General features: G+C 39.5%; 2 protein-coding genes across 5 annotated transcripts; both read left to right on the top strand.

Annotated features, from left to right (window-relative positions):
* On the top strand, positions 1 to 12,479 carry rab6bb (RAB6B, member RAS oncogene family b). Its single transcript, XM_061798230.1, has 8 exons — positions 1 to 271; positions 2,995 to 3,053; positions 3,448 to 3,501; positions 5,168 to 5,273; positions 6,830 to 6,941; positions 7,015 to 7,108; positions 10,152 to 10,218; positions 11,448 to 12,479. Exons 1-8 carry the CDS (start codon positions 202 to 204, stop codon positions 11,510 to 11,512), a joined length of 627 nt encoding a protein of 208 aa, XP_061654214.1. The 5' UTR covers positions 1 to 201; the 3' UTR covers positions 11,513 to 12,479.
* A 1,874-nt stretch (positions 12,480 to 14,353) lies between these two features.
* Positions 14,354 to 26,198, top strand: aire (autoimmune regulator). Of its 4 annotated transcripts, none has more exons than XM_061797492.1 (12): positions 14,354 to 14,500; positions 15,145 to 15,319; positions 15,467 to 15,571; positions 16,537 to 16,641; positions 19,074 to 19,192; positions 19,281 to 19,402; positions 19,674 to 19,734; positions 20,756 to 20,839; positions 20,910 to 21,007; positions 22,463 to 22,541; positions 23,027 to 23,110; positions 23,539 to 26,198. In XM_061797492.1, the coding sequence occupies exons 1-12, from the start codon at positions 14,354 to 14,356 to the stop codon at positions 23,611 to 23,613; spliced, it is 1,254 nt and encodes a 417-aa protein (XP_061653476.1). In that variant the 3' UTR covers positions 23,614 to 26,198. The 4 variants fall into 4 exon arrangements, with proteins under 4 accessions (XP_061653476.1, XP_061653475.1, XP_061653478.1 ...); XM_061797491.1 differs by having other exon boundaries at positions 23,536 to 26,198; XM_061797494.1 differs by lacking the exon at positions 22,463 to 22,541.
* The last annotated feature ends 435 nt before the right edge of the window (positions 26,199 to 26,633 follow it).

Below are 26,633 nucleotides of genomic sequence, written 5' to 3'. Positions count from 1 at the left end.
GAGCTGCATTCCCATCATTCGGAGCGGAGAGAGGAGCATCATCATCATCATCATCATCCTCATCAACATCACCATCGTCATCCTGCCGCCGCTATCAAGCTGCCACGAGCCAGCCCGCCTCGGAAGCGACACGTCGACACAAATTGTTCCTCGCAATAATCCGCCTTTAAAAAAAAATCATAATAACAAATAAGCGCCATCATGTCAGCCGGAGGAGATTTGGGGAACCCCCTGCGGAAATTCAAACTCGTCTTTTTGGGAGAGCAGAGCGGTGAGTCACACCATCACCTAAGCGTCCCTTGCAGCCCTGCTTCATGACAAACTGCTTTGTTATGATATTGACATTAAACAAGCTGGTTTGTGTTGTTTAATTGCTTGAGATGAAGTGACGCCTATCTTTTGATTTTTTTCTTCCCGTCCATTGTGGAGAAAATGTGATTAAGCGAGACTAAGGAGAGGCACGCATGCGCATAAACTGCACATTTTTGAGTGAATCCAACCAAAATAGGATTAATAACTGATTATTTTCGAACACAATTTGCTGTTATTTAGCGTTCTGGTTGCGTGGGGCGGTGTTTAAACGTGCTGCAGTGGCCCACAAACACAAGCCACCTTTTTCTTTTATCTCTCTTTATTACTTATTATCACTATTATCATCTTGTTTATCCTTTAATTTGTTTGATACAGCTTTAATTCCATGCGTGTCGTGATAGACTCCTTTTTTATGTCACAGAATGGCGTTGTTTGTGTACGAGTCCCATGCATGTGTCAGTTCGGGACACACCCAAGGCTACCGATGTCTGCTTCTTTCTGCAGCCTCCGGCTCGTCACCTTTCGTAAAACAAGCGCGCACCCAAAGACATGACATTACACAACATATTCTTTGTGTGTTTGTGTTTGCTGGACGCGTGCATTATAGGTGCACGATGATTGTGTTTTGTGCACATTTTGTGTAATACAGACAAATGGCAGGGCATCCAGGAAATAGTCAAAAACGCGCAGTTTGTGTGCGCGCGCGTGTGTGTCAGTGTGTGTGTGTGTGGCCTTGTGCTGCAACGTTGCTGTCCGTGGTGCTGAATAAAGGCCCGGCCCAAAACCCTGCACGCGCGTGCATGTGTGCGTGCATGTGTGTGCGTGCATGTGTATGCAAAAAAATAAACAAATAGGGCAAGACAGGCTCATCCAGAAGGCAGCATCCAGTTTTAAAAGTTTTTTCTTTTTAATTACATCGTACCTTTGCATTATATCAATGATCATTTATTAATGATTGGTATTTGATTATTGCTAGTGTTGTTCATTGGCTCGTGGAGGTCATCCCTGATTGTTTGTTTTGTCAGGAGTATTGGGGAGAAAATAATCTAGTTGTGAGTTTTAAATTGTGATGCTCACAATATTGCATGAAATAAGTCATCATGTTAAAATAAGAAGTGATGGTGAAGAAAAATCACTGTCGAAGAATAAAGGTGCTATATTACAAGATACACATCAATATTTGAGGGAAAAGTTGTAATTTAATGAAAAATATGTATTGTACCAGAATAAAGCTGATACTAATGTACTAAAGTATATTACAAGAATATACTACAATAAAGTCATAATCTTGTGAGAATAAAGATACAATACTTGTAATAGCAGGGGAAAAAAATTCATTTTGTGAGCTAAATTTGCAATATTACATTTTAAAAGTAATATTAAAATAAACAAGTTGCAATATTAGGAGAAAATATCCATCCATCCATCCAGCCATCTTCCTTACCGCTTATCCTCACAAGGGTCGTGGCCAGCTGGAGCCTATCCCAGCTATCTTCGGGCAGGAGGCGGGGTACACTCTGAACCGGTCGCCAGCCAATCGCAGGGCACATAGAAACGAACAACCATTTGCCCCCACATTCACACAAACGGGCAATTCAGAGTCTTCAATTAACCTACCATGCATGTTTTTGGGATGTGGGAGGAAACCGGAGTGCCCGGAGAAAATCCATGCAGGCACGGGGAGAACATCCAAACTCCACACAGGCGGGGCCGGGATTAGAACCCGTGAGGCAGACGTGCTAACCAGTCGTTCAACGTGCTGGCTAGGAGAAAATATGTTGGAAAGAAGTTGTGATATTGCAGGGTGGGTGGGAAATCATTGGACAAGAATAAAGGTGCAACTACAAGAAAAATGTATGTCATAAATGTGAGTAGGTCCAATATATATACTGTATATAAATTTTATCGCATACAATATAGTATAGAATAGAAACAAATCAGAATCTTATGAGAATAGATACAATATTTGAAAAAAACCCATCTTTTTCAGATGACATCGTCATCATTTGACAAGAATCATGTTACAATATGATGCAAAATTTTGTCAGAAGATTGTGTAATATTAAAAGAAACAATACTGTCATTTTCAGACAATAAAATCGTCCTTTTGATATTATGTCATCATTTTTACAAGAATAGTAAAAGTGACTAGAATACTGTATAGAACAAAGTGGTCATTGCATGAGAAGAACATCGGAATATTAGAAGAACAAAGTTGTAATAAAGTTCAAATACTGTATTACCAAAAACAATTGTATTGTATAGCTACAAGAATAAACCAGTAATATTAAGAGTAATTAATAAATTGTCATTTTGATACAAGGCCATAACTTCACCACAAGGATCGTCGTTACTACTAGAATATGGTTGTAAAATCGCAACAATAAAGTGGTCCTTTTATAAAAAAAAAAAATTTTTTAAATTGACATTGAAATGCTGTGAGAACAAAGTCATAATATTAGGAAACAAAAGTCCTCACTATGCAAGAATAATACTTTAAAATTACGAGAAATAATAGTTAAAAAGGTAGGTGGAATTATCAGATTCCCTTATATAAGTAAATACCCTTGATTTGTTTTGAGACTGATTGCAAAACGTTGTCTTTTACGCTCCTTAATAACAAGTTTTCATCATGTCACATTTACTTTGGGTATTGTTTAATATCCTTCTGCTATGTTTCAGTGGGAAAAACGTCTCTCATCACCAGATTCATGTATGACAGTTTTGACAACACGTACCAGGTGAGACACAAAACTGTATATTAAGTGTGATATCTAACATGAAGTTATATTCAATATGCTAAACTCATCTGGTATCATACAAACCCACTTGATGGGACTAGTGGTGAAGTAATACTTCCTTTAATCCAGATTACAATCTAGTTTGGTATAGAAAATACTGATTATGTTACTAATCTTGGTGCAATTGTGTTGCTATCAAACGCGGATAGTGAAGCAATATCATCGTAATAAAAGAATCTGGATTTATCTTGTCCTTGGCCTGCGTGACTAAATCCTAAAGAAGACAATTAAAGTGAAGCAGATTAAGTCAGATTTATTGTCCCTCCATCTATTTATCTTCAGTCATTTGGAATTAATGACGTTGCAAATGTGCCTTTCCCCTTGTGTACCACAGGCCACCATTGGGATTGACTTCCTATCAAAGACCATGTACCTGGAGGACAGAACAGTAAGAAGCACTGATTGTCCTTTAAAATGACATTGTGATCATAAATGTTTAACAGGTCTAACATTTACAATAGTTCAGCACTGACCGTTTTACAAGCAAATCGTGGAGGAAAAATCATTGTTAACAAACGTCACACTGATAGATAATAGCTCAGATAATCTTTTAAATACATTTGATAATCGGGCTTTTGCTGACTTTTATTGTAAGGGGTGAAAATGCTAAAAATTTGGCCCGATTGTCGGTATAGGTGTACACTGCTCAGGTTTAACATTTATAATACTCAGCGTCCACTGTTTTCCCAGCAAATCATGCAGGAAAAATAATTCTGAACACGCGCCACACTGCCAGATAATCGCTCAGGATAATCTTTGAGAGACATCCAATAATCGAGCATTTGCTAGCTTTGACCATAAGGGGTGAACAATGTTCAAATTCCACCCAATTGTCGGTATGTGTGTACACCACTTCCATTTTACGTCGCAATCACAGAGTTTGTGGTTTGGCCTGACTCTTTGTACTTGGGATTGTAAAAGTTGAATAGATTTAACATTTATGATAGTCGGCATCCACCGTTTTCCCAGCAAATCGTAGAGGAAAAAATCCTTATTAACACACCTGACACCTCAGGATAATCGCTCCGGATAATCTTTTAGAGACATCCGATACTCAAGCCTTTGCTGCCTTTGATCATAATGGGTGAAAAATGCTCAAATTCCACCCAATTGTCAGTATGTGTGTACACATTCATTTCACGTCACAGTCACAACTATGACTACAAGACTATGGCTTGGCCCAACTCTTTGGATTTTGAATCGTAAATAGTGAACAGGCTTAACATAGTCCCAGCAACAATAGTCATCCCTGACTGTTTTCCAAGTAGCTCAGAGAGGAAAAATCACTCTTAATACACCCCACACATATGATAATCACTAAACATAATAATTTAGAGACCTCCAATAATCTGGGATTTGCAAATTTATATTGGAAGGGGTGAAAAATGCTTTAATTTGACCCAGATGTCTTATGTATGTACTGTATGTGTATACCCTGCTTAACTGGCTTCAAATCAGGAAGGAGAAAAAAAAAACACTCTTTAAACACCCAAACCATAAAATTGCTCAGAATAATCTTCAAGAGTTATCTGACATTTGGGCCTTTTCTGACTTTGACCACATGGGAGAGAAATGCTCAGATTTGTCTTGATTATCACTATGTCTGTACCCTGCTCCAGCAATGTTTAGTACTACCTGACCCCAGATTGCTGGGGTGCGTACACCCCACAGGATAATCATTCAAGATAAACATCTAGCAACATCTGATAATTAGGCCTTTGCTGACTTTGATCAAAAGGGAGAGAAAAAAATCTTCCAATTCCATCCAATTGTCATTATGTGTGTACCCCTCTTGAAGATGGTTCCTTGCTGCATAAAGTGTGTCATATGAGCTCAGTAGGAAGAAAAAATAAGCTCCAGTTTCGCCTCACTTTGACTAATCCGTGATTGGATTTAATTTCTGCCTAACATGATTAGCCAAAGGCTATTTGTGCTGCTAATAGCATCAGTGCGCTTAAATTTCTTGACAGATTATTTTTTCACTTTTCATATTTTTGGGGAGGCTGCACCATAGCTGATAAGTGGCTCGTTTAGAATACTGTCCACATGTATAGGTTAGGCTGCAGCTGTGGGACACAGCCGGACAGGAGCGCTTCCGGAGCCTCATCCCGAGCTACATACGAGACTCCACCGTGGCCGTGGTGGTCTACGACATCACAAGTGAGCATCTTATTTGTTTATTCGCTATTGTTGCTAAATGAGGCTACAGTTGAAACACTAACTATATATGAATATAAATGTAATAAATTTACCTTCCGACGTTAGCTTCCAAAGTTAGTTGGAACATTAGCTTCTGATTTTAGCTTCCAGCGTCACCTCCAATGTTAGCTAAGGAGGACCATTGTTCGCTTCTCCGAAGTAAGCTTCAGGCGTTGGCTTCCAAATTTAGATTGAATATTAGATTTAAAATTAGTTTCTGAATTTAGTTTCTAACATCTTCAATGTTAACTTTTTTAAAAAATATATATTTATTTAATGTTTATTTATTTAAGCTTTGTTTATGTAGGTAAGGCAATTGCAATGCCGACCTGGCTGCAGACAGCAGGGTAAAACAAAGCAAAAATAAAAGCAAATACAAATAAATTCATATCCAGCAAACTGTACAATGTGATATAGTTACATATTTACACCATACATTATATCAGTATCAGAATCAGAATCATCTTAGCAACATGCCAAGATTTCCCCAAAATGACAAATGTCAAAATGCTGAGTCTGGTTGGAATGGTCACATCGACATGAGAATGTACAATGCAGCAAGAATAAAAAACAAAATCGGATGATGGGTTCCAGAATTTTTTGTGTGTTTTTATTCAAGTTGGCTAAGCTTCTGACGCTAGCTTCCAAATTTAGCTTGAATATTAGATTCAACATTAGGTTCTGAATTTAGCTTTCACCGTTACCTACAATGTTTTGGTTTTGGTTTGATCCCGGTTAAGATCATCGAAGGTTGCCTGGAAGAAAGGAAACAAACGGCAGTTTAAAAAAAATAATGCAATATTGGTCCAAGTCCAAATATCTGTCAAATCAATCAATATTTTACGAAAGATGACAAATAACATTCACTTATACAAGCATGCAGATGCACTGGCACGTAAGCTAAAGCACTGCTTCATTTTGGAGTCTTCTATCGTTTTCTCACCCTTACTTTCTGGGATGTTGCCCCAGTGTTGCACTGATGAACCAGGAAAAGTGATAAGTACATGTATGTATATGACAAAATAATTGGAACTAAACCTTTGGAGTTTTCTTAAATTTCGGAAACAATCTGATGCTTTAACTCTACACTGAAGTGCAAGTGTTCCAAGAGGCGGAATGTACTCCTTTTCTTTGAACTTACTAACGATACGAACTTGAGTTATATCCAGGGTACATAAATGGTGACTGAGGTTTTTCAAATCCCCCGACCTCTGCCTGACCCTCTGGCCGCTCTGTCTCCTCAGTCAGAGCGGCCACAGTGCGCTCTGGCACTCCCAGATTGTGCCGCTCTGAATAACTCAACAGCACATTCCAACAACGCTCAACACAAGTTTCCAAACAGTTCAGAGAGTAGCAGAGTGTTCTCGGAGCACATTTTCAAATGTACCCCTAAGACCAATATTCATTTGAAAGATTTGCCTTATCTCAAAAATGTAGTTAGCCCACTCTAGTTCTCAGTGTCTCAATTGAAGCAAATGGAATAAAACGGCTTATATATGTGACATATTCCTCCCCAGACGTCAACTCGTTCCAGCAGACGTGCAAGTGGATCGACGACGTCAGGACCGAAAGAGGAAGTGATGTCATCATCATGCTGGTTGGCAATAAGACGGACCTGGAGGAGAAGAGGTGAGTTGGTGGCGTAATGTTGTTCATCAGCAGGAGGATACTGACAGAAAAGGCGCGTATGCTTTCCCGACAGGCAAATCACAATTGAGGAGGGAGAGCAGAGAGCCAAAGAGCTGCATGTCATGTTCATTGAGACCAGCGCCAAGACAGGCTGCAATGTCAAACAGGTGACACTTTCTCCCAAGTCACATAAAGTACACTACAGTATAAGAATATGCGGCATCTCGCCGCTTATTATCCTACAGCAGTGTTTCGCAACCTTTACTGAGCTAAGGCACATATTTTACATTACAACAATCTCACGGCATACCAGCAAGCAAGTATCTTAATTGAAAATCACTTTGTTAGAAGTTAAAGTCACCTTGTAGAATATTTCTTGGGTAAATGTCTTAAAGTATCTGACATTTGCTGCTCTTAAAGGGAAAATTTGCCATTGTTAGCCTGACTTCACTAATCCCCACACCATCCAAAAAGCAGCAGTACGGTAGCAATACTAAACTAGCATTAGCACTGTAAACAAGCTAACGTTAGCCACGGGTGCTACGTTAGTAGAAAAGAGGATGAAAAATGGAACGGCACTTGGTCCTGATGACATACCTGTGGAGGGATGGAAGCATCTATGAGAGGTTGGCTGTGGAGTTTGTGACCAGGTTGTTCAACAGAATACTAGCGGGTGAGAAGATGCCTGAGGAATGGAAGAAAAGTGTGCTGGTGCCTCTTTTGAAGAACAAGTGTGATGTGCACAGTTGAGAGAACTACAGAGGGATAAAGTTGATGAGCCACACAATGAAGTTATGGGAAAGAGTACTGGAGGCTGGACAAAAGTGAGAATTTGCGAACAACAGTATGGTTTCATGCCTAGAAAGACTACCACAGATGCATTATTTGCCTTGAGGATGTTGATGGAAAAGTACAGAGAAGATCAGAAGGAGCTACATTGTGTCTTTGTAGCTCTAGTGAAAGCGTATGACAGAGAGGAACTGTGGTACTGCATGCGGAAGTCTGGAGTGGCAGAGAAGTATGTTAGAATAGTACAGTACATGTATGAGGGCGGCGGCACGGTGGACGACTGGTTAGAGCGTCTGCCTCACAGTTCTGAGGACCGGAGTTCAATCCCCGACACTCCGGTTTTCTCCCTCATCCCAAAAACATGCATGGTAGGTTAATTGACAACTCTAAATTGCCCGTAGGTGTGAATGTGAGTGTGAATGGTTTGTATGTGCCCTGTGATTGGCTGGCAACCAGTTCAGGGTGTACCCCGCCTCCTGCCCGATGATAGCTGGGATAGGCTCCAGCACGCCAGTGACCCTAGTGTGGAGAAGCGGCTCAAAGAATGGATGGATGGATGGATGGATGTATGTATAAGGGCCGCAGAACAGCGGTGAGGTGTGCTGTAACTAGGTGTGACAGAGGAGTTTAAGGTGGAGGTGGGACTGCATCCGGGATCAGGCCTGAGCCCCTTACTGTTTGCAGTGGTGACGGTTAGGCTGACAGATGAGGTTAGACTGGAATCCCCGTGGACCATGATGTTTGCAGATGACATTGTGATCTGTAGTGAAAGAAGAGGAATGAAGATTAGTCAAAGTAAAACAGATTATATGTGCATGAATGAGAGGGGTGATGGGGGAAGAGTGAGGCTGCAGGGAGAAGAGATAGCAAGGGTGGAGGACTTTACATACTTGGGGTCAACAGTCCAGAGCAATGGTGAGTGTGGTCAGGAAGTGAAGAAACGGGTCCAAGCAGGCTGGAACGGGTGGAGGAAGATGTCAGGTGTGTTATGTGACAGAAGAGTCTCTGCTAGGATGAAGGGTAATTATCTAAGACAGTGGTAAGTCCAGCCATGTACGGATTAGAGGCAGTGGCACTGAAGAGACAGCAGGAAGCAGAGCTGGAGGTGGCGGAAATGACGATGTTGAGGTTCGCTCTCGGAGTGACGAGGTTGGATAAAATTAGAAATGAGCTCATCAGAGGGACAGCCAAGGTTTGATGTTTTGGGGACAAAGTTAGAGAGCGCAAACTTCAATGATAGCAAGTATATTGGTAGAAGGATGATGAGGATGGAGCTGCCAGGCAAGAGAGCTAGAGGAAGACCAAAGAAAAGGTTGATGGATGTCTTGAGGGAAGACATGAGGGCACTTGGTGTTAGAGAGGAGGATGCAAGAGATAGGCTTACATGGAAAAGGATGAAACGCTGTTGTCACCCCTAATGGAACAAGCCGAAAGAAGACTGCAACCATAAATGAATCGGTTTTAAGTTTTATTTTTTTAAATGTACAATCAATAAAAAAAATCAAAAACAGGTGATAAATGTACCTTTTGAGCAAAAAATTTTGCTAATTCAGCTGCCTGGGGTCCCTTGCTTCTGTTTGCTAGTCTTTCCCAGTTGTTAGCAAAGGAGTGATGGGCATTATTAATTAATTAATTAATTAGAGGTGGATATTCTAAATTAGTCAAGAACGCTACCAAAGCCCAAGCTGATTGGTCAGCATAAGGGAGTATTGTATTTAAGTGTTAGAAGCAAATACATATATATATTTTAATGAGTGGTTAGAATTTTAATTATTGGTATATATCTTCATTTTATGTACAGTATGTTGCACATGCATGTTAAAGAACTGCGTGTTGGCTAATGAGCAAAGTTAGCTAGCAAACGTTAGCTTGGGTATCACATTGACATTATGCCAAAATAAGGTATGATAACTAAAAGAACATTATTACTTCACGATATTAGTATCAGTTAATTTAAATTGCCAGGTTGGATGAGATTTCACTCCAGTCAAGAAAAAAACATTCCTGTAAATACGCCCATGAGTGTGTGACAATAGAATCGTTCTCTATTGTCGTCGTCTTGGTCACCATCTGCTGCTGGAAGTCTTATTATGAGCAGCAGGTCTACAGCAGGTGCTTTCCTTCTAACATCTTAAATTTCATCAGTTTGCATTCTGCCCAGGTGGGATTATTCTTCCGCTTTGTGCTTTGCAGTATCATGAACAATTTCAAAATTAATGCAATTAATTAAGCCGGTAAGTGGAATGTGATTCCAGACCCACACAACACACATCTTGCATAAAACAATGCCTTGTTTGCATGAATACGAATGTAATATTAAATTCACTGCCAGCCTCCCCAGTTAACATGGATATTTGACTTCTAAAGCCGTCAATGGCAGTGAATGTGTTAATATGGCTTTTTCCTGTGCTCTCCTCCAAGCTGTTTCGTCGTGTCGCAGCAGCTCTTCCCGGGATGGAGAGTCTGGACGACGCCAATCCTGAAGGCAGTATCCTTAACTACCATGAGCACTGACTCACTGATGAGTGGGCAAAAATATTGGCTGCCATCATTTTGAATCTCAAAGGGTTGCCTTGCATCACCGCACAGAAAGCTCTGAATCACGTCATCATCAGGAACAGCTCCTCCTTACACTACCATCTGGTGGAAACCTGACGAACTGCACACAGGATATTACCCTAAACTAAACCATACCATCCATCCATCCATCCATCCATCCATTCATTTTCTGAGCCGCTTCTCCTCACTAGGGTCGCGGGCGTGCTGGAGCCTATCCCAGCTATCATCGGGCAGAAGGCGGGGTACACCCTGAACTGGGTGCCAGCCAATCGCAGGGCATATACAAACAAACAACCATTCGCACTCACAGTCACACCTACGGGCAATGTAGAGTAGTCAATTAACCTACCATGCATGTTTTTGGGATGTGGGAGGAAACCGGAGTGCCCGGAGAAAACCCACACAGGCGGGGCGGGGGATTGAACCCCAGTCCTCAGAACCGTGAGGTCCTCAGAACCATGAGGCAGACGCTCTAACCAGTCGGTCCACCGTGCCGCCCTAAACCATACCATATGTACTATATATACTATACCACACCATGCCATACCAAACTATACTGTACTAAATAAGCTTTACCATAGTATATCATACTTTACTATAAACGCCATGCCATAAGTACCATACCATACAATATTATACATGTAATACCATACTTGGTCAGACTATACCATACTGTACCATGCCAAACCATACCATACTATGGTATATTATACTACACTATACCATTCCATACTATACTGAACTATACCATACCATACTATACAGTACTATACCATGCTACTGTATACTATATATGCTATACCATACAATATCATATTAGACCATACCATACTATACTATATCATACCATAAATGCCATACCATACTATACATGCTCTAGCGTAGTATATCAGACACTACCATACTAATAGCATACTATACTATATTGTACGCTGCATTATATACTACACTTTACCAAATATATCATACTACATTGTAAAATATTACACAATACCATGCCATATTATACCATAATATGGTATATAATACTACACTATGCCATACCATAAATGCTACAATACTATACTATACTACAGTTTATCATGATACAGTATGTATTATAATATATTTTCTAGTACTCTGTTGCATTGTATTTTTCCTTAAGCGGCCCTTTCCCAGTGATTGACATCAAGTTGGACAAACCGGCAGAGCCGAGCGTCCCCGAGGGCGGGTGCTCATGCTAATGCCGAGGTGTGATTGGCCACAGCTCCCTCCACGCCATAGGCTTGTTATGTTGCGTAAACTATTTCCTGGTTAGCCTACAGTTGACTCTTGACTCTAATTGGATATACTATAGGATTTGTCTGGTTGGACCAATCAATCATTCTCTCTCAATCAGTTGATAAGTTGTAAAATATTGTATACTTTGTCAATATGTAAGTGACCCGAGGACAAAAAAAGAGAAAAAAACTTTGCGGAAATGAAAAGGAACACGAAAACGATTTTGGAGGGGGGAAAGACTCCAACGGGAGACGACACCAGTTTCTTTTTCGCTGTTATGTTTTGTATTTTTTATATATAAACAGGGAAAGCACCAAAAATGATGCCCAAGCATAAAAGGAGAGTTTTAGGCAAGGGGCTACATAGAGGGGTGTTGGTCGGCCATTTCCCCCCCTAAAATGGACGAACACGTCTAAATGTCTGCAGCACGCATGCACGTTGGTCTGATTTATTTTTATTTACTTACTTTCATTATTTTAAAACCTGGCCTGACTGCTCTAAGAATGTTTTCTAGCATCTCTCTCTCTCTTTCTCTCTCTAGCATTATCACATCTCACACAACTTCCTGTAGGCTCACATAATGGTAGCTGTGAAAACGTGGCACTCTCTAGCGCTCGCTGGATTCAACTTTTATAGAAACAAATTGTACTGTGCATTTAAAAAAAATAATAGTAATAATATTAATAATACTGTACAAAAAAAGACATCTTCCTCTCTCACCCGTCCTCTCCGTCTCTCCTCGTAATTCCTAATCCTCCCCCTGCCCCTCCATCCAGGAAAAACACATATAACGATCCACTGTAATGCACTGCACTGTATATAATAATGTAATATGTATGTTGTGAACGTCCTCGCTGTACAAGTGGTCCTTGTTCACCAGTATGAATAATGTAATAATGTTTCATGATTAATAAATGACAGATTAAAGGGCGTCACTCTCCTAAATCATCTACATCTACAAACATGCTTTCCTGGGATTAAATCCACTTTTCTTTTCTTTTTTCATTTTTTCATACAATATAGAGGGGACCTACACATCCTTGTTATATGTACAGTCAATGAAATGCAGGAAATAAGCAAAACTATGAAGGAATGACTGAAAAGCTAGATTTCTTTATTTTATCTTATTTATAAACCTTTTATCCCATTCATGGTTATGGAGGGACTGGAGCCCTATCAAAAAGACATTTTATTTCAATGTATAAAATTTATTTTATTTCAAAAGTTATTTTAAATAAATTAATATTCAAGTATATTTTTCCAACACATTTAATTTTTAAAAATGTATTTCATTCATGTATATAAATTCATAATATTCATTCCTTCATTGTTTAATGCTTTGGGGTTGGGTGAGCTGGACCCTCATCTTGAAGGCTTGTTTTATTTATTTTTGCATGCAATATTTTATTTTATTGTTTTAGATTTCATTTAATGTATTGTTTAATTTATTTTTCCATCGCCAATCATGTGCATCGTGGTCACTGGTGAGCTGGATCCAAGTCTGCTAAGCTTATTTTTACGAAATATTTTTATTATACATTTTGTGTTTGATTTCATTTTAATGTATTTCAATTGTTGTATTAATTTATTTTCTTATTCCTTGTCTGCAGGGATTATTTTATTTTAATTTATTACTTGTATTGCTGTATTTTATATTATTATTTTATGGTGCCTTGTCTGCAGGGTGTATTTTTTTGAAGTGATTCAAATTGTTTTATTTAATTTTTTACTTAATTTTTCACTTTTTGTTGTATTTAATTTCATGCAGCCATGCCTGCAATTATTTTTTTTAATTAAAATTTATTCCATTTATTTTTTTATTTTATTGTCAAACAATAAAACATCATTACGGAACCGTTTTGCCAGAAGAATACTTTATGGTTTGGTACCACACGATGTTGTAATGTTGTAAGCTGGCAGCTCACGGGAAGCTAGTCTGGAAAGAACCTTTTTAGGAGTACTAAACTGTCACCGTGAAGCTTTCCTCCTCGGAGGTATTCCCCTGGACGGACGTCGTGTTACTCGATCCCCCCTCGGGTTTCTGGGCAGACAGGCAGTTACATTAGTGGTGGATTCAGTTGAAAGAATTTGGGCGTCCCTCGGTGTACACTAACGTGCCCCATTGGACCTATTATTGGACTCCAAGGTGAGTATTCGTACATCTTTAAAGTTCAAAAGTACAGTATAAAGATGAGAGATAAAACGGTATGAAAATGTGGTCGTGTTTATTGTGACCGGTTATTGGTATCACATATATAATTACTACTAAAAGTGATGTAAATTTTTAAAACATCTCTGATTCATATACTGTACACATTGCAACACGTAACATAGTTGTCACTCCCTCTCTTGAACATGACACAATACATGATGCTAAATATGGTATTAGCGATACTTAAAATTTGAGACTGTAATACTGCTCAAAATGTTACCAGTTTATCATTCCAAGTGGCCACCAAAATAATACACAACACATGACTAAATATTAGCGATAATTAAAATTTCAAACAGTGTACTGTTTGAAATTGTATCACAGTTTATTGGTTTCATAAAAAAATACATATATAAATACGGTATTAACGATAAACAACATTTTGAATGGTGCTTCTAGGGGTTTGAAATGTTATCACAGTTTATCCCTAGTGTAGGTATGTTCCCAAGTAAAAGGACCTTTGACCACTAAAGGTGCACATTTTTATTTTTTTGCTTCTCCTTCATAGGCCACACCCCTTCCATCACAAACACTCCACAAGTGAGGTGGGGTTCCAGCTCCTTCACGCTGGTTGAAGCTCAACAAGTGGACCATGTCCCGAGTGGAAGCCCTCGCAGACCCCAAACTTTGCTCGCTCCTAAAGGGTCTCCGTACGGACATCGCCATGGCCGTGGACGACGCCTTCCCGCTGGTTCATGGCTTGGCCGACAAGAACGTCATCAGTGAGCAGATGCTGAAGGTGAGTCGGGTTCAGGAAGATCGGGATGCAGATTTTGGGTGTTGTGAAGAGTTTCTGGCAACAATTCTTGCTGAGGAATTTTGGGAAATATTTAAATTTGGATACTTTCCATGGGAATTAACCCTTCAGGGCCACCGTAGTTCAAGTTAAATTGGTCGCGGAGCATGTTTTTTTTGTCTGTTAATTGTTTTTTGTAAACTGATTTATGGCATGGGGAGCATGGTGACCTAGTGGTTAGCACGTCTGCCACATAGTTCTCAGGTCTTGGGTTTGAATCTCTGCATGTTCTCCCTGTGCTTGTGTGGATTTTCTCCGGGTACTCCCGCTTCCTCCCACATCCCCAAAACATGCATTGATGACTCTAAATTGCCCGAAAGTGAGAATGCGAGCGTGAAGGGTGGTTTGTCTATATGGACCTTAATATTGACTGGGGACCTGTCCTTGGGTGTACCCCGCTTCTCTCACCAAAAGTCAACTGGGATCAGCTCCAGCTCACCTTCCCCCCCAATGATGACAAAACCCACAGAAAATAAATGGATGGATAATTAAAATGGCATTTCATTACGTGCTTCTGCCAAAATTCCCAGTTCAGTCCCCAAGGTAAATTCCAGGACTTTTTCCGTGTGTGTGTGTTGAACGGTCAGGACACCGTGGAGCAGGAGGGCAGAGAAGGGATCCACAAGGCCTTGTACTCGCTGCTCTCCTGGGTACTGGACCAGAGTACTTCCACCGTGCGGGCCTTCTGGAGGAACCTGAACAAGGCCTACAACCTGGACAGCTACCCCAAGCTGCGACCACTCCTCGCTCCCCACAGTGCTGGTAGGTGAGGTTCAGTGGAAGAAAGTAACAAACTACACCACATCAATACAACCTGATGAAAGATTTTAAGTCTTGGGGGTAATTTTTTCATTGAATTGATTTATATGTCAGCTTTTATATGATTAATTGCCACATAATTTAATGCAGCCAGCGACGTTGCGTCTCCTCCAGGCAAGAGGACTCACGGAAAAAAGAGGAGCCACAAGGACAGAGAAGCTCAATATCGCACCAAGACAAGCGACGGATCTGCAGGTAATACATGGTTACATTACATCCTCCAAAGAAATAATGCTTTTATTGTTTGTTTAATTGCTTATTAGTAAATAAAAATACACACAAAAAGTACCCAAATTGATATCCAGTCAACTTGTATTTGCAAGGGAGTAAAATGTGTAATTAATGTAGGTAAATATATAAAATAAAATATCAATAATTATAAATTTATGAATGAAATGATTGTAAAATGTATTATTAAACCTTTTTTCACAAAGGACTAAAAACTTTAACAAATGTATAGCAATATATACAATAATGTAAATAAATAAATATGGAATTGAAAGTAAAATAATTATAAAATCTCTTATTAAACCTTTTTTTTAATAGACTCAAATACTCAAACTCAAAATAAAATATAAATACATTTACTAAATAAATGAATAGATAAATAAATGAATATAAAATTTCAAATAAAAATAATTTTGAAACCTATCAATAAAATTTTTTTGCAAGCTAGTAAACCTGTAATGTAAAATAAATATTTAAAATCTTCATTAATGTCCGATTAATATATATACGTAGCTTTGCATTAATACCTGTGTGACAGTGTCAATCAAAACTTAGCATTATCATCTCGGAGTTTCCCGATACTTATATATTATATATATATTATTTTGTAATTTTTTTCTAAATCATATCATAGTGTGAGAGTACAATTAACAATAGATCCAAACAAAACAAATGTGATCATTTTAATTAAATAATCATGTAGAAATTAAACAGAAACATTATTTTTGTTTTAAGATTCAATACACTAATGATAAAATGATTTCCCCCCCCCCCCAGAGGGTAAAGTGAAGCTGTACAAAGTGAAGAGTGAAGTTCCTCCCCAGCAAGCAACATGTGGCAATAGTATTTTTAAAAACACTTTGCTTGAACTTTAATTCAAGATTTTTATTTTTAATTTTTTTAGTATTTAAACGATGACAATTGTGTTTCAGCGTCAGTCCAGAAAGGAGGAGTCCCCTCGTCTTCATCGTCTCTCTCCACCGGTGAGCTGTCAGGCAAGTGTGGATCATCTAAAGAGAAGTTCTTTAGCCCAGATGGTAAGTCATCCTCAGCTGAGGCAGCACGTCCTGAATTTAACAAAAAGCTACTACGAACAGTATGTTCTATTTTCCCTTGTGAAGGCAGCACTATCTCCAAGATGTCCAATTACACTACCAGTTTGGCAGTTAGAATTAGTGAACAATTCTTACAAAAGGGTTCAAAAGCTTTAATTATGTCTTTAATTATGTATTTAATTGTGTCATTGCTGTATGTTTTTATAAAGTACAGTATTATAGAGTGCTAGTTTACCTTCCATCATTTTTAATTTTATTTTTATAATCTTGGATGTCCTTTTAATGGGTTTGCAAGATAATTTGGGTTGGAAATGCCCAAAATGTCCTTTTCCAAGCTACTCTAGTTGGTCTTCACGCTTGGCATTTAAACTGGCCAGATTTCTCATTAATATGCAACATGCAAATAAGCTTTCTGATTGGATCCCTCATCTTCCGCCATTTAAATATCGAAATCAGCTTGGCGCTGGTTGGTCCATATCCCGGCGTCGAAAAGCTTGGGGGCGGCCAAGCAGTCATAGCGACGTCGTGTCCCGATGTCTTGCTATCATTGTGATGGACAATTCGCCAAGCGCCCACTAATAGGAAATATGTGACTTCAAAGGGGACGTGGGCTGAAAATTAAAAGCACCACGGTGGGTGCAGTTTAAGGGCTCAAAATGCATTGCCAACACGCACACACAGACACACACAGACTTCGACCCTAATTGGTGTGTGTCAATATAGTGGGAGGAGGCCTCGCTCCACGGTGACCGTCCTAATCAACACATTCCTATGAGACTGAAGATTTTGAGTGAGGTCCTTTTCAAAAGCAAACTGCATCACATGGGCCTTGCATCTGGGCAGCATCCTCCGCAATGGTCTGAGGAAAAAGAGCTCTCTTACATTGCCTTTGAAGCTCCTAAGATTAGGGCAAGTAAGCAGGCTGTGACAAACGCAGTTGGGATATAGCAAATGAATGTTCAGCCTTTGGGTCCAAAGTAGTGTGCCAATGAGCTCCATACTGCGCTCTCCAAAATGTGCTTCCATCTCTCTGACGTCAGTTTAGTTTCCAGTTTTACAGAGGGCACTGTTTGATTTTTCAACCACACGCGTATATCCACAGTTAATTCTTCTTCTTTTATTTTCGGCTCATCCGATTCGCGGTCGCCACAGCGTGTCATCCGTTTCCATTAGAGCCTATCTCCTGCATCTTCCTCTCTAACACCAACTGCCCTCACGTCTTCCCTCACGACATCCATCAACCTTCTCTTTGGTCTTCCTCAAGCTCTCTTGCCTGGCAGCTCCATCCTCATCACCCTTCTGCCAACATACTCACTATCGCTCCTCTGGATGTGTCCAAACCATGGAAGTCTGCACTGGCTTGTGCCCCCATAGGGCTGCATTATTTATCCACAATTAATAATTATAAAAAATACTCACAGATTCACTTCGAAAGTGTTTTGAGCCAATATGACGTTATACGAAACATTACATAGGTCTTCGCATTATGCACAGGTCTGACTTTTTTTTTTTCTTCTGTCAGGCTGTGGTAGGCTGTTGCAGATTAGCTTCCCATCAATCTAAAATAATCGCACCACTGTTTATTTATATTTTTGTCTTAGTAAAAATCACAAAACAAATCTCCAAATTAGTACTTCTTAAGACAAACATAGATACTATGATAAAATAAAATCGTTTTTGCAGATTCGTGTTTCACGTGGGGGGCACAAGCATATCGGTGCACAGCCCCCTATGGCCCACCCATGGCGACAGGCGAGTTCTAATCGAAGGGGGCCTTTAAAAAACATTTGATAAAATGTTTTTGTTATTTTTGGGGGGAGGCTGGAACAGATTAATGGCATTTCCATTCATTTAAATGGGGAAAGACTATTTGAGAGATGAGTGTTTTGAGTTACGAGCATGGTCACAGAAGCGTTTAAACTCGTATCTCAAGGCACCTCACCTATCGGAATTTAACGACTAAAAACACACAGCTCTGCTCACCTTTTTGCTTTGACAGCCCATCCACGTCCAGACTGCAAATTAACAGCGCTCGTGCAAAACACTGGCTCCTTTTACCGTATCTGGATTTCGGCCCATTACTTAAAATTGATTCTGGATCTTCTGCTAGCCGAGCTCCCAAGTCAAGTGAGTTTCTCCAAGTGATGGAGAAACTCGGTGTGGGCATGTTTATCTTATGTTAACTCGCCCACTCTGACATCACAGTTGGGCAGAAGTGCAGAATAGCTTGCTCACAGACACAAACAGACACAAAATGTTTACTTGGTTGTTTCATTTCACACTTGACGGGTGAGCAGACACTTCAGACACCCAACTATTTGTATACAGCCATTTAAAAAGTCAATTTTCCATAAATGGCACTCTTAGATATCTATGTACACATTGCATGCATTTGCCTGATGTTTCCTCCTCAGGTTCTGCAAGAAAGTACATCAAAGTGCCAGGAGACTTTAACAAACGTAAAGAGCTGAAGTCCAAAGCTGTCATGGCAACCTTTCAACACAAGACGGAGACAACGGCAGGCTCTACACAGGTCCCGCCACTCACCAGACAATTTTGTCATGCTTGTGTGTGAGCGCCTTTGCTTCATCTTATGATTTTTAATATGTCTGTTCATGCAGAGTCACCACAACGACGACGAGTGCGCCGCGTGCACAGACGGAGGCGAGTTGATCTGTTGTGATGGATGTCCACAAGCTTTTCATTTAACCTGCCTGGACCCTCCGCTCACATCGATCCCCAGGTTCAAGCATGCACCTTCAAGAGAGCCGCTTAAAGGAGACATCATACGCCAGGGCGTCGTGACGAAGCGAGCTCCTACGCAGTGTTGCCAACTTAAAGACTTTTCTGACCCCTCTCGCCAGTATTTTTTTTTTTAAACATTTTGTGACTTTTGTAGTGTTATTGGAGACCCCTCCCCAGTCAGAATCACCATCACTAGCTAATTTATGCATAAATGTTTGCATTATCCCATGTAGGTAAATGTTAATAATGATGCACTTTTGTCCCCGCAGCGGTTCTTGGCGATGTGAGGGCTGCAGTGGCAGAGTGGGGAAAGAAGAGAAAACCCAGCAAGTGAGTAGTCACAATATATGTGACTATATATACATATGTGAGTACTTATATGATTAGGATTCCCAATGAATCATCATAGTTGTTTAATAGTGAGCTGGAGCCTATCCAATCAAGTAACAAGTAAACAAGTAGGTTACACCCTGGGCTTTTGAGTCTTTTGAGTTTTTTAACCATTGAAGAAGCAGACGTGCTTACCACTGTGCTACCTAGTATGTAATTCATAGATAAATAAATACATACATACATTCATAGGACAATTTCAGAATCGAAACTACATGACTGAACTAACTTAAGGCATATAAAGACCTTTCGTGTGTGAGTCAAGTTCTTGGTCCACCTTTGAGTCTTTATGATCCTTTAGTTTAAGCAGACATGCACTTTGCTACCGAGTAGATTCAATTCATTGAATTTATTAATTGAAAAAAATCATAATAATAATAATATACAAATAGGGGTTCAATCCCCGGCCCCACCTGAGTGGAGTTTGCATGTTCTCCCTGTGCCTGCGTGGGTTTTCTCCAGGCACTCCGGTTTCCTCCCACATCCCAAAAAAAACATGCATGGTAGGTTAATTGATTACTCTAAATTACCCGTAGGTGTGAATCTGAGTGCGAATGGTTCTTTGTTTGTATGTGCCCTGCGATTGGCTGGCAACCAGTTCAGGGTGTACCCCACCTCCCGCCCAATGATAGCTGGGATAGGCTCCAGCACGCCCGCGACCCTAGTGAGGAGAAACGGCTCAGAAAATGAATGGATGGATGGATAATACAATATATATTAATATATTTCAAATGATTATTATATTCAGTCATAAATTAAATGTATTGAAATTAAATAAAATTATTGTTAAAATAGTACAATTCCTCTTTGAACCAAATGAAGGCACATTAAGGAGTTTGATGTGTTGTTTAGGCTTCATCTTCATGTTTTTAGTGTTTCTCAACTCACATTCTTTGTACTTTTTCTCGAATTTTGGATGACTTTGCCAATAACTCCCACTTGTTGTGCATTCCTTCCGTAGCGTCCACGGACAAAATCTAACACCTCTACTGTAGACATGTCATTCTTCCCCTTGCTGTCCTCTTCCACAGCCTCTGCCAAGGAGGTAAACACCCTCCCGCATGTCCATACAGTACATACAATGCACGTTTTCTGGCTGAATGTATGAAATGTAGTGTCCAGACTCGTGTGGTATTTGTCACCTGGGAGGAGGAGACCTCGCCCGCTGCCTCCAGTGTTCCAAGCGATACCATCGCCACTGCCACTTCCCCATGTAAGCCCATCTCATGCCACACTCCACCGGGGCTTCTTTCCTCTCCGTGTTTATTGTGCTTTAAGATGAAGGCCATCGATGCTGGCTAATAGACAGGAAAGTGAATGCGTACGCAGGACGACATGTCGTGAAGCCTCTTTAGTGGACTTCTTTTTTTTTTTTTTTACCCCAGTACTAGTGCTAGTCATATTTGAATCAGTGAGAACTAGAGTGGGCTAAGTGTATTTTTGTCATTTTTCAACAGGTTTAAGGAGATTTAAAGTTTGAAGTTTTATTGCTGCAATAAAACATGGGGGATTTATATCTCTGTGATTTATTTGGCAAGTATGAATTACTTGGTCTGGATATGTGGTTTTTTTCTCAAATTTTGAAATGTTGCCAATTATAATGATTTTGATGAAACATAATGACACTCTTATCCCTAATTCAGCTTTAAGGGTTGGATCCTGATTGGTAACATGCTAGGTGTAAAAGTCGTCTCAGTCCAAACATCCGTCAAAATCAATATTTTATGAAAGCTGATGAATAACATTCACTCGCACTAACATGCAGATTCAATGGACTGCTTATTTTTGGAGTCTTCTATCATGTCTGTACCTCACTTTCTGGGATGTTGGCCCAGTGTTGCTGCTGAGTGCAACAATGGAATGCCCCCTACATATCAAAATTGGAGCTATATCTTGATTTATACCAGTATTGATTCGAGCGATATGCATTTTCTCTCTTCCTTTCTGCACTTAACTTGAAACTGACAAAAATGGAGTTGGCCCACTCCAGTTCTCAATGGCTCCTTTATAATTGAATGTACTGCACATCACATGACATAATTTTATTTTTAAATAACCCAGAAAAGCACTGAACAAATATTCAAAATATTCACATCCAAACAAATATCACAAGAAAACTACTATATTTAAAAAAATATACATTCTAGAAAAAAAATGGCTTGGCTTACTAAAATGGCTTGTTTGTTTAAAAAAAACACACTAAAGACTAAATTATTATAAAAACAAAATTAAAGACTAAATTATTATAAATCAATAATAATATATTATTAGAAATAATCAAAATGTCATTTAGATTCAACTTGTCAAATAAACAGTTTGAAATTTACAAAAACTAAAAAAACAAAAAAGGTTTGTCAAAAAATATGACTCATTCTTAAAAGATTTTTTACAAAAAAGACTTTCTCTTGACTTTTTAAATGACGTTTTTTTTTCTTTAAAAATACTTAAAATAACAATTCAAATGAAATGAAATTAAAAATATGAGCGACTACATCAGTCCAAATGTTATGAAACTAAATAAAACCAGGAAACTAATATTTCTGTGACAGTGTCAATCCAAACTGTACTTTCATTTAATTTAACAATTGTTTTCTATTAGTGTTATGGTACAATTAACAATGGTCCAAAACAAAACAAATGTGACATGAATTTCATATGTGTTTGTTAGTGGGAGATCCATCTGCCTGTCGTGCTCCATGACGTTGGTCAGCACTGCAGAAAAGGAGGCCGAGTCAAAATGTTTGCAGGTCGGTTTGTAGTATGAGGCTCCAACACTTACTGAATAAAGTTAGAAAAAATTGCCCTCTGACAACCAGTTTCTCCAATCATCACAAAATTGGGTGGATACGTGTATCATAACGAGATGCACACAAAAAAGTCTTAAGGACTCCTGTCCCAAACTGAACAAGACGTTTGGGTGGATTCCCTTAGTAGCATCCCCTGAAAAGTAAAAAAAATAAATAAATAAATCAGCCCCTACACCAATTTAGCCTATCAATTTGGTGGACATTTCGATGAATTCCACAACACCTACTAAGGTATTCTCCAACTGAGCCCCAATGGGAAGCATCCTATCATAGACAGATGACTGACGTGAAATTTCCAAGCTTTTTTGACTGCTGCATTTAATGTGAGCGCAAAGTTTGTTGACCTTTCCAAGGAATGACCTTGAAAAAGAGGGTGCGTGGGCCCGTGGACATCTTGAATACTATTTGTTGTTGCTGTTTTTCAGCTTCCCATACCGGTCCACAACCCACACGGCCATGACCAGCGCTCATCCGTACATAAAGATGAATTGGACTCCATCCTGGGAGATGTGAGTGGTGCTCAGTTACATACGTGATGTAGCATTTGTAGTATGTGTATGGGGGGGCTGCATAGATTAAGAGCAGATGTCTTTGGGAGCATTGCATCATTGCATTGCATTCGCATTGCCTTATGTCCTTTTTGGAATTCTTCTTAAACTATAACTCTTCTCTCGTGAATACGCCTTAGTAATTAAACATAGTTTTCGCTTCGCTGTTATTCAAATAGCTCCAATTGAATTACAGTACAAGTCAGTATAATCCAATTGGTGTTGACTTCGCTATGACCCAAAACAATGAAAACCAAACCCGATGTGCACTAATATGATGAATGTAGCAACAAACTCGAGAGGATCGGTCAAGGCATTGTGTCCGTGTTCATCACATGATGTCACCTGTGTGTGTGTGTGTGTGTGTGTGTGTGTGTGTGTGTCAGCAGGCCTCCCTGGATAGCATCCTGCAATGGGCTTTCCATAACATCCCTCAACCTCTTCTAAATTCTCACGGATGCTAACAGTGACTTGGAGTCAAGCACCTTCCAACTACTAGTACTAGTACTACGACTGCTACTTGTACTATTACTACGACTACTATTGAAAACAATTAAGTCATTGTGCTTAATAACAGCAAAGAACGCTGAGGAACGCTGCAAAAGAGGAAACTGAAGTCAGTTGTTTTGCATTTAATGGCATTTCAAGTTTTAAAGAAGACTGTGTAATAATATGATAATAATATTTCACATTAATCAAAGTGTGACTGCAGAACAAAATGTCTTGAAAAATATGCTCTTTAAAAGAAATACAAGAAAATCACACAAAAAATCTACTTAAAGAGCGCATCTCTAGAAATATGACTAAAAGGGATTTTTCTCCAGAAAATGTCATTTTTTTCTCTATCAACTTTAACTAACTAACTTTTCAACTTTGTTAAATGACTTTTAGTGTCAATGAAAGATTATAGTCAATATTAAAATAAATTAAAAACATGATGCACGACAGTCAGTCTAACACTCCAAATAAAATAAAAACATGTCCAAACACAATCAATTAATTAAATTTATCCAACGCACAAAACAAAACATTTATACAAATAAAGATAATAATAACATTTGCAATTAATCATAAAGTATTACTGTCATACTTTTCCATATAGTCACAAAGTTACAGGACACTGTACTCTGTTTGAGTGTGAGGTGACTAAACCCGTCTGACTTGCAACGTGTTGGCATTTCTCTCCGTCATAATCGACGTGACAAGCAGAGATTCACCACCTAATCTTTATCTTCTGCTTGAAAGCTGTGCTGATCTCGAATCTGAAGCGATGCAACTCCACCATCTACAGGGATCTGTCCGTCAATACAGTGGTTTACAAAGCTGAGTTTCACAGACAAGCTGGGGGAGACCCTTTTCTACGTCTACCCCTTGAAAAACTAAATTGACGACGACAGTATATCTGTCGGATTGCACTTTCCGAATATAAGCGTCCACGGTAGAATAAGTTCAGGATACTTTTTCTCAGTAGGGGTTAGGTCAGGGCATGACAGTGGCCGTATCTCATTTGAGGTTGCAAGAATCGCATCCCAGAGTTTCTGTTGAGTTTTACTGCCATCCAGATGGCAGTTGCACAATCTCGCGTTCAGCAAATTCACGCTCACATCGCAGCAGATGGTTTCAATCCAGCGAGGTATGAAAGCAGAGAAAATCCTCTGTTGCGCAGGAATTCCTCCAAGACACTCACCCTGTTGCGGAATGTTGTTTTTGTCATGGGATTTCCAGGGTTTTAGCATGACTGCCAGCCAGCCAGCACACATTTTACACCCCTCGGTATTTGGTCGCCATGACGCCCAGCTCCTACAGGTCTAAAAAAACAGAGGCTGAGTAAAATGCTCCTTCCACACTGTCCATGTGTGCAACACTTCATTGCACACGTGCTTCCAAATCATCCTGGGGGGGAGGGAAAAAAAACATCCACCCATCCATCATTTATCAACCTGTATGAAAAACATGTAAGGCCAGGAACAACAGATTATCGGATAGTATCAGAATGTGGAACAAGTATGCAGTAAATCCCTCAGTTTGAGGCCAAACAGCGGCCTTAAACAGTCATTCCAGCTGCGGCCAAAACATCTGCTAACATGCTTTCTTCTTCACTCTGTTTACTCCTATGTTGCTGTAATATGGTTAATGGCATACAGTGGTGCCTTGAGATACGAGGTGAATTTGTTCCATGACCACACTCGTAACTCAAGAAACGTGTATCTCAAATCATCTTTCCCCATTGAAATGAATGGAAATGCCATTAATGGATGAATAAGTGCTGCATGTCAGGTTCGGATTTGGTTTTCCTTGCACAGAACAGCTTTGTTGCCATACTGAGGAAGGACTATTGATTGTCCATGTGGGGAAGCAAGGATACAAATATACAAAAAGTGGTGGTTTTTTTTGGCTAACGATATCTGCAGAGATGCAATGGGAACATTACGGAGAAGTCAACAACAGACTTATTGATCGATGTTCGAAAAAGACATAAAGCTGAAAAAGAGGCTGCATATGCGTTATACATAATATAATGAATTCAGTTTTTTGGCTTCCTGCTCCGACTGAGAATTATTCAACATTATGAGCTTTCACTGCTTGGGCCATGGCAATCTTTGGTCAGGTAGCTTTTAAAACTGTTGGTTACACACTAGGGCTGCACAATATATCGTAATATATAATATACTGTCGGTGTACAACAGTCACATTACAAGGGTCCTGCGCAATGTTAGTGTACTGATTTGCTGTCAATCAACTTTAATATTAATAAGTGACCACCAAAGGGGGATGGTTGGGCATTCTAATAAGATTAGCACCGATGTTACTGTAAATTACAACCCATCAAGCAACACAGACGGAGCAGCCCTGAGGGTTACTTTTTTGTTTTGTTTTTTGTGTGATAACTACTAATGAGGACACAGGAAACAATTACATGGCTGCATTTACTGTATCTCTCTTCAGAATGTGATGAAGGAATGCAAGTTACAACAGATTAGACTCGGGGGGGAGGGAGGAGAGCCACGCCATTACTGAAGCGACAAACTTCAGGTGTACACAACGTCTTTTGCATAACTAATTCACTCAAATATAGAAATACTAATGCATATTTGAAACCATTTTAAAAAATAACTGATTAAAAACATGAATAGTGTTTGAAATGTGCTAATAACTCTACAATACAACCGGGCATGAAAATAAATGATTTTAATTTCATGTCTGGCTGGACTATTGCTCAATACTACAGTGCATTTAAATACAGGTGGACTTCATACGAATTACTCTGTATACTTTTGTGCTCTTCTGAGCATAGTTTTTCTGGAGAGGGAAAAAGAAAAAGAATGATAAGAATCATTTTTCCTCCCCGATCTGCTCAAGAAACAGTGAGTGAATGGTAAACCAGTTCAATATTTACGATCACAAATGTGTGTACTAGCAGAACTGCGAAGAGTCGTCGTGCTGCACAGATATGCGAAGCATGTCATCACATTGTGAGCTCAAC

The sequence above is a fragment of the Phyllopteryx taeniolatus genome, chromosome 14 (assembly GCF_024500385.1).
Source record: "Phyllopteryx taeniolatus isolate TA_2022b chromosome 14, UOR_Ptae_1.2, whole genome shotgun sequence".
NCBI lineage: Eukaryota > Metazoa > Chordata > Actinopteri > Syngnathiformes > Syngnathidae > Phyllopteryx > Phyllopteryx taeniolatus.
Note: the sequence above shows the minus strand (reverse complement) of the source record. Positions and strands in the feature narration are given on the sequence as shown.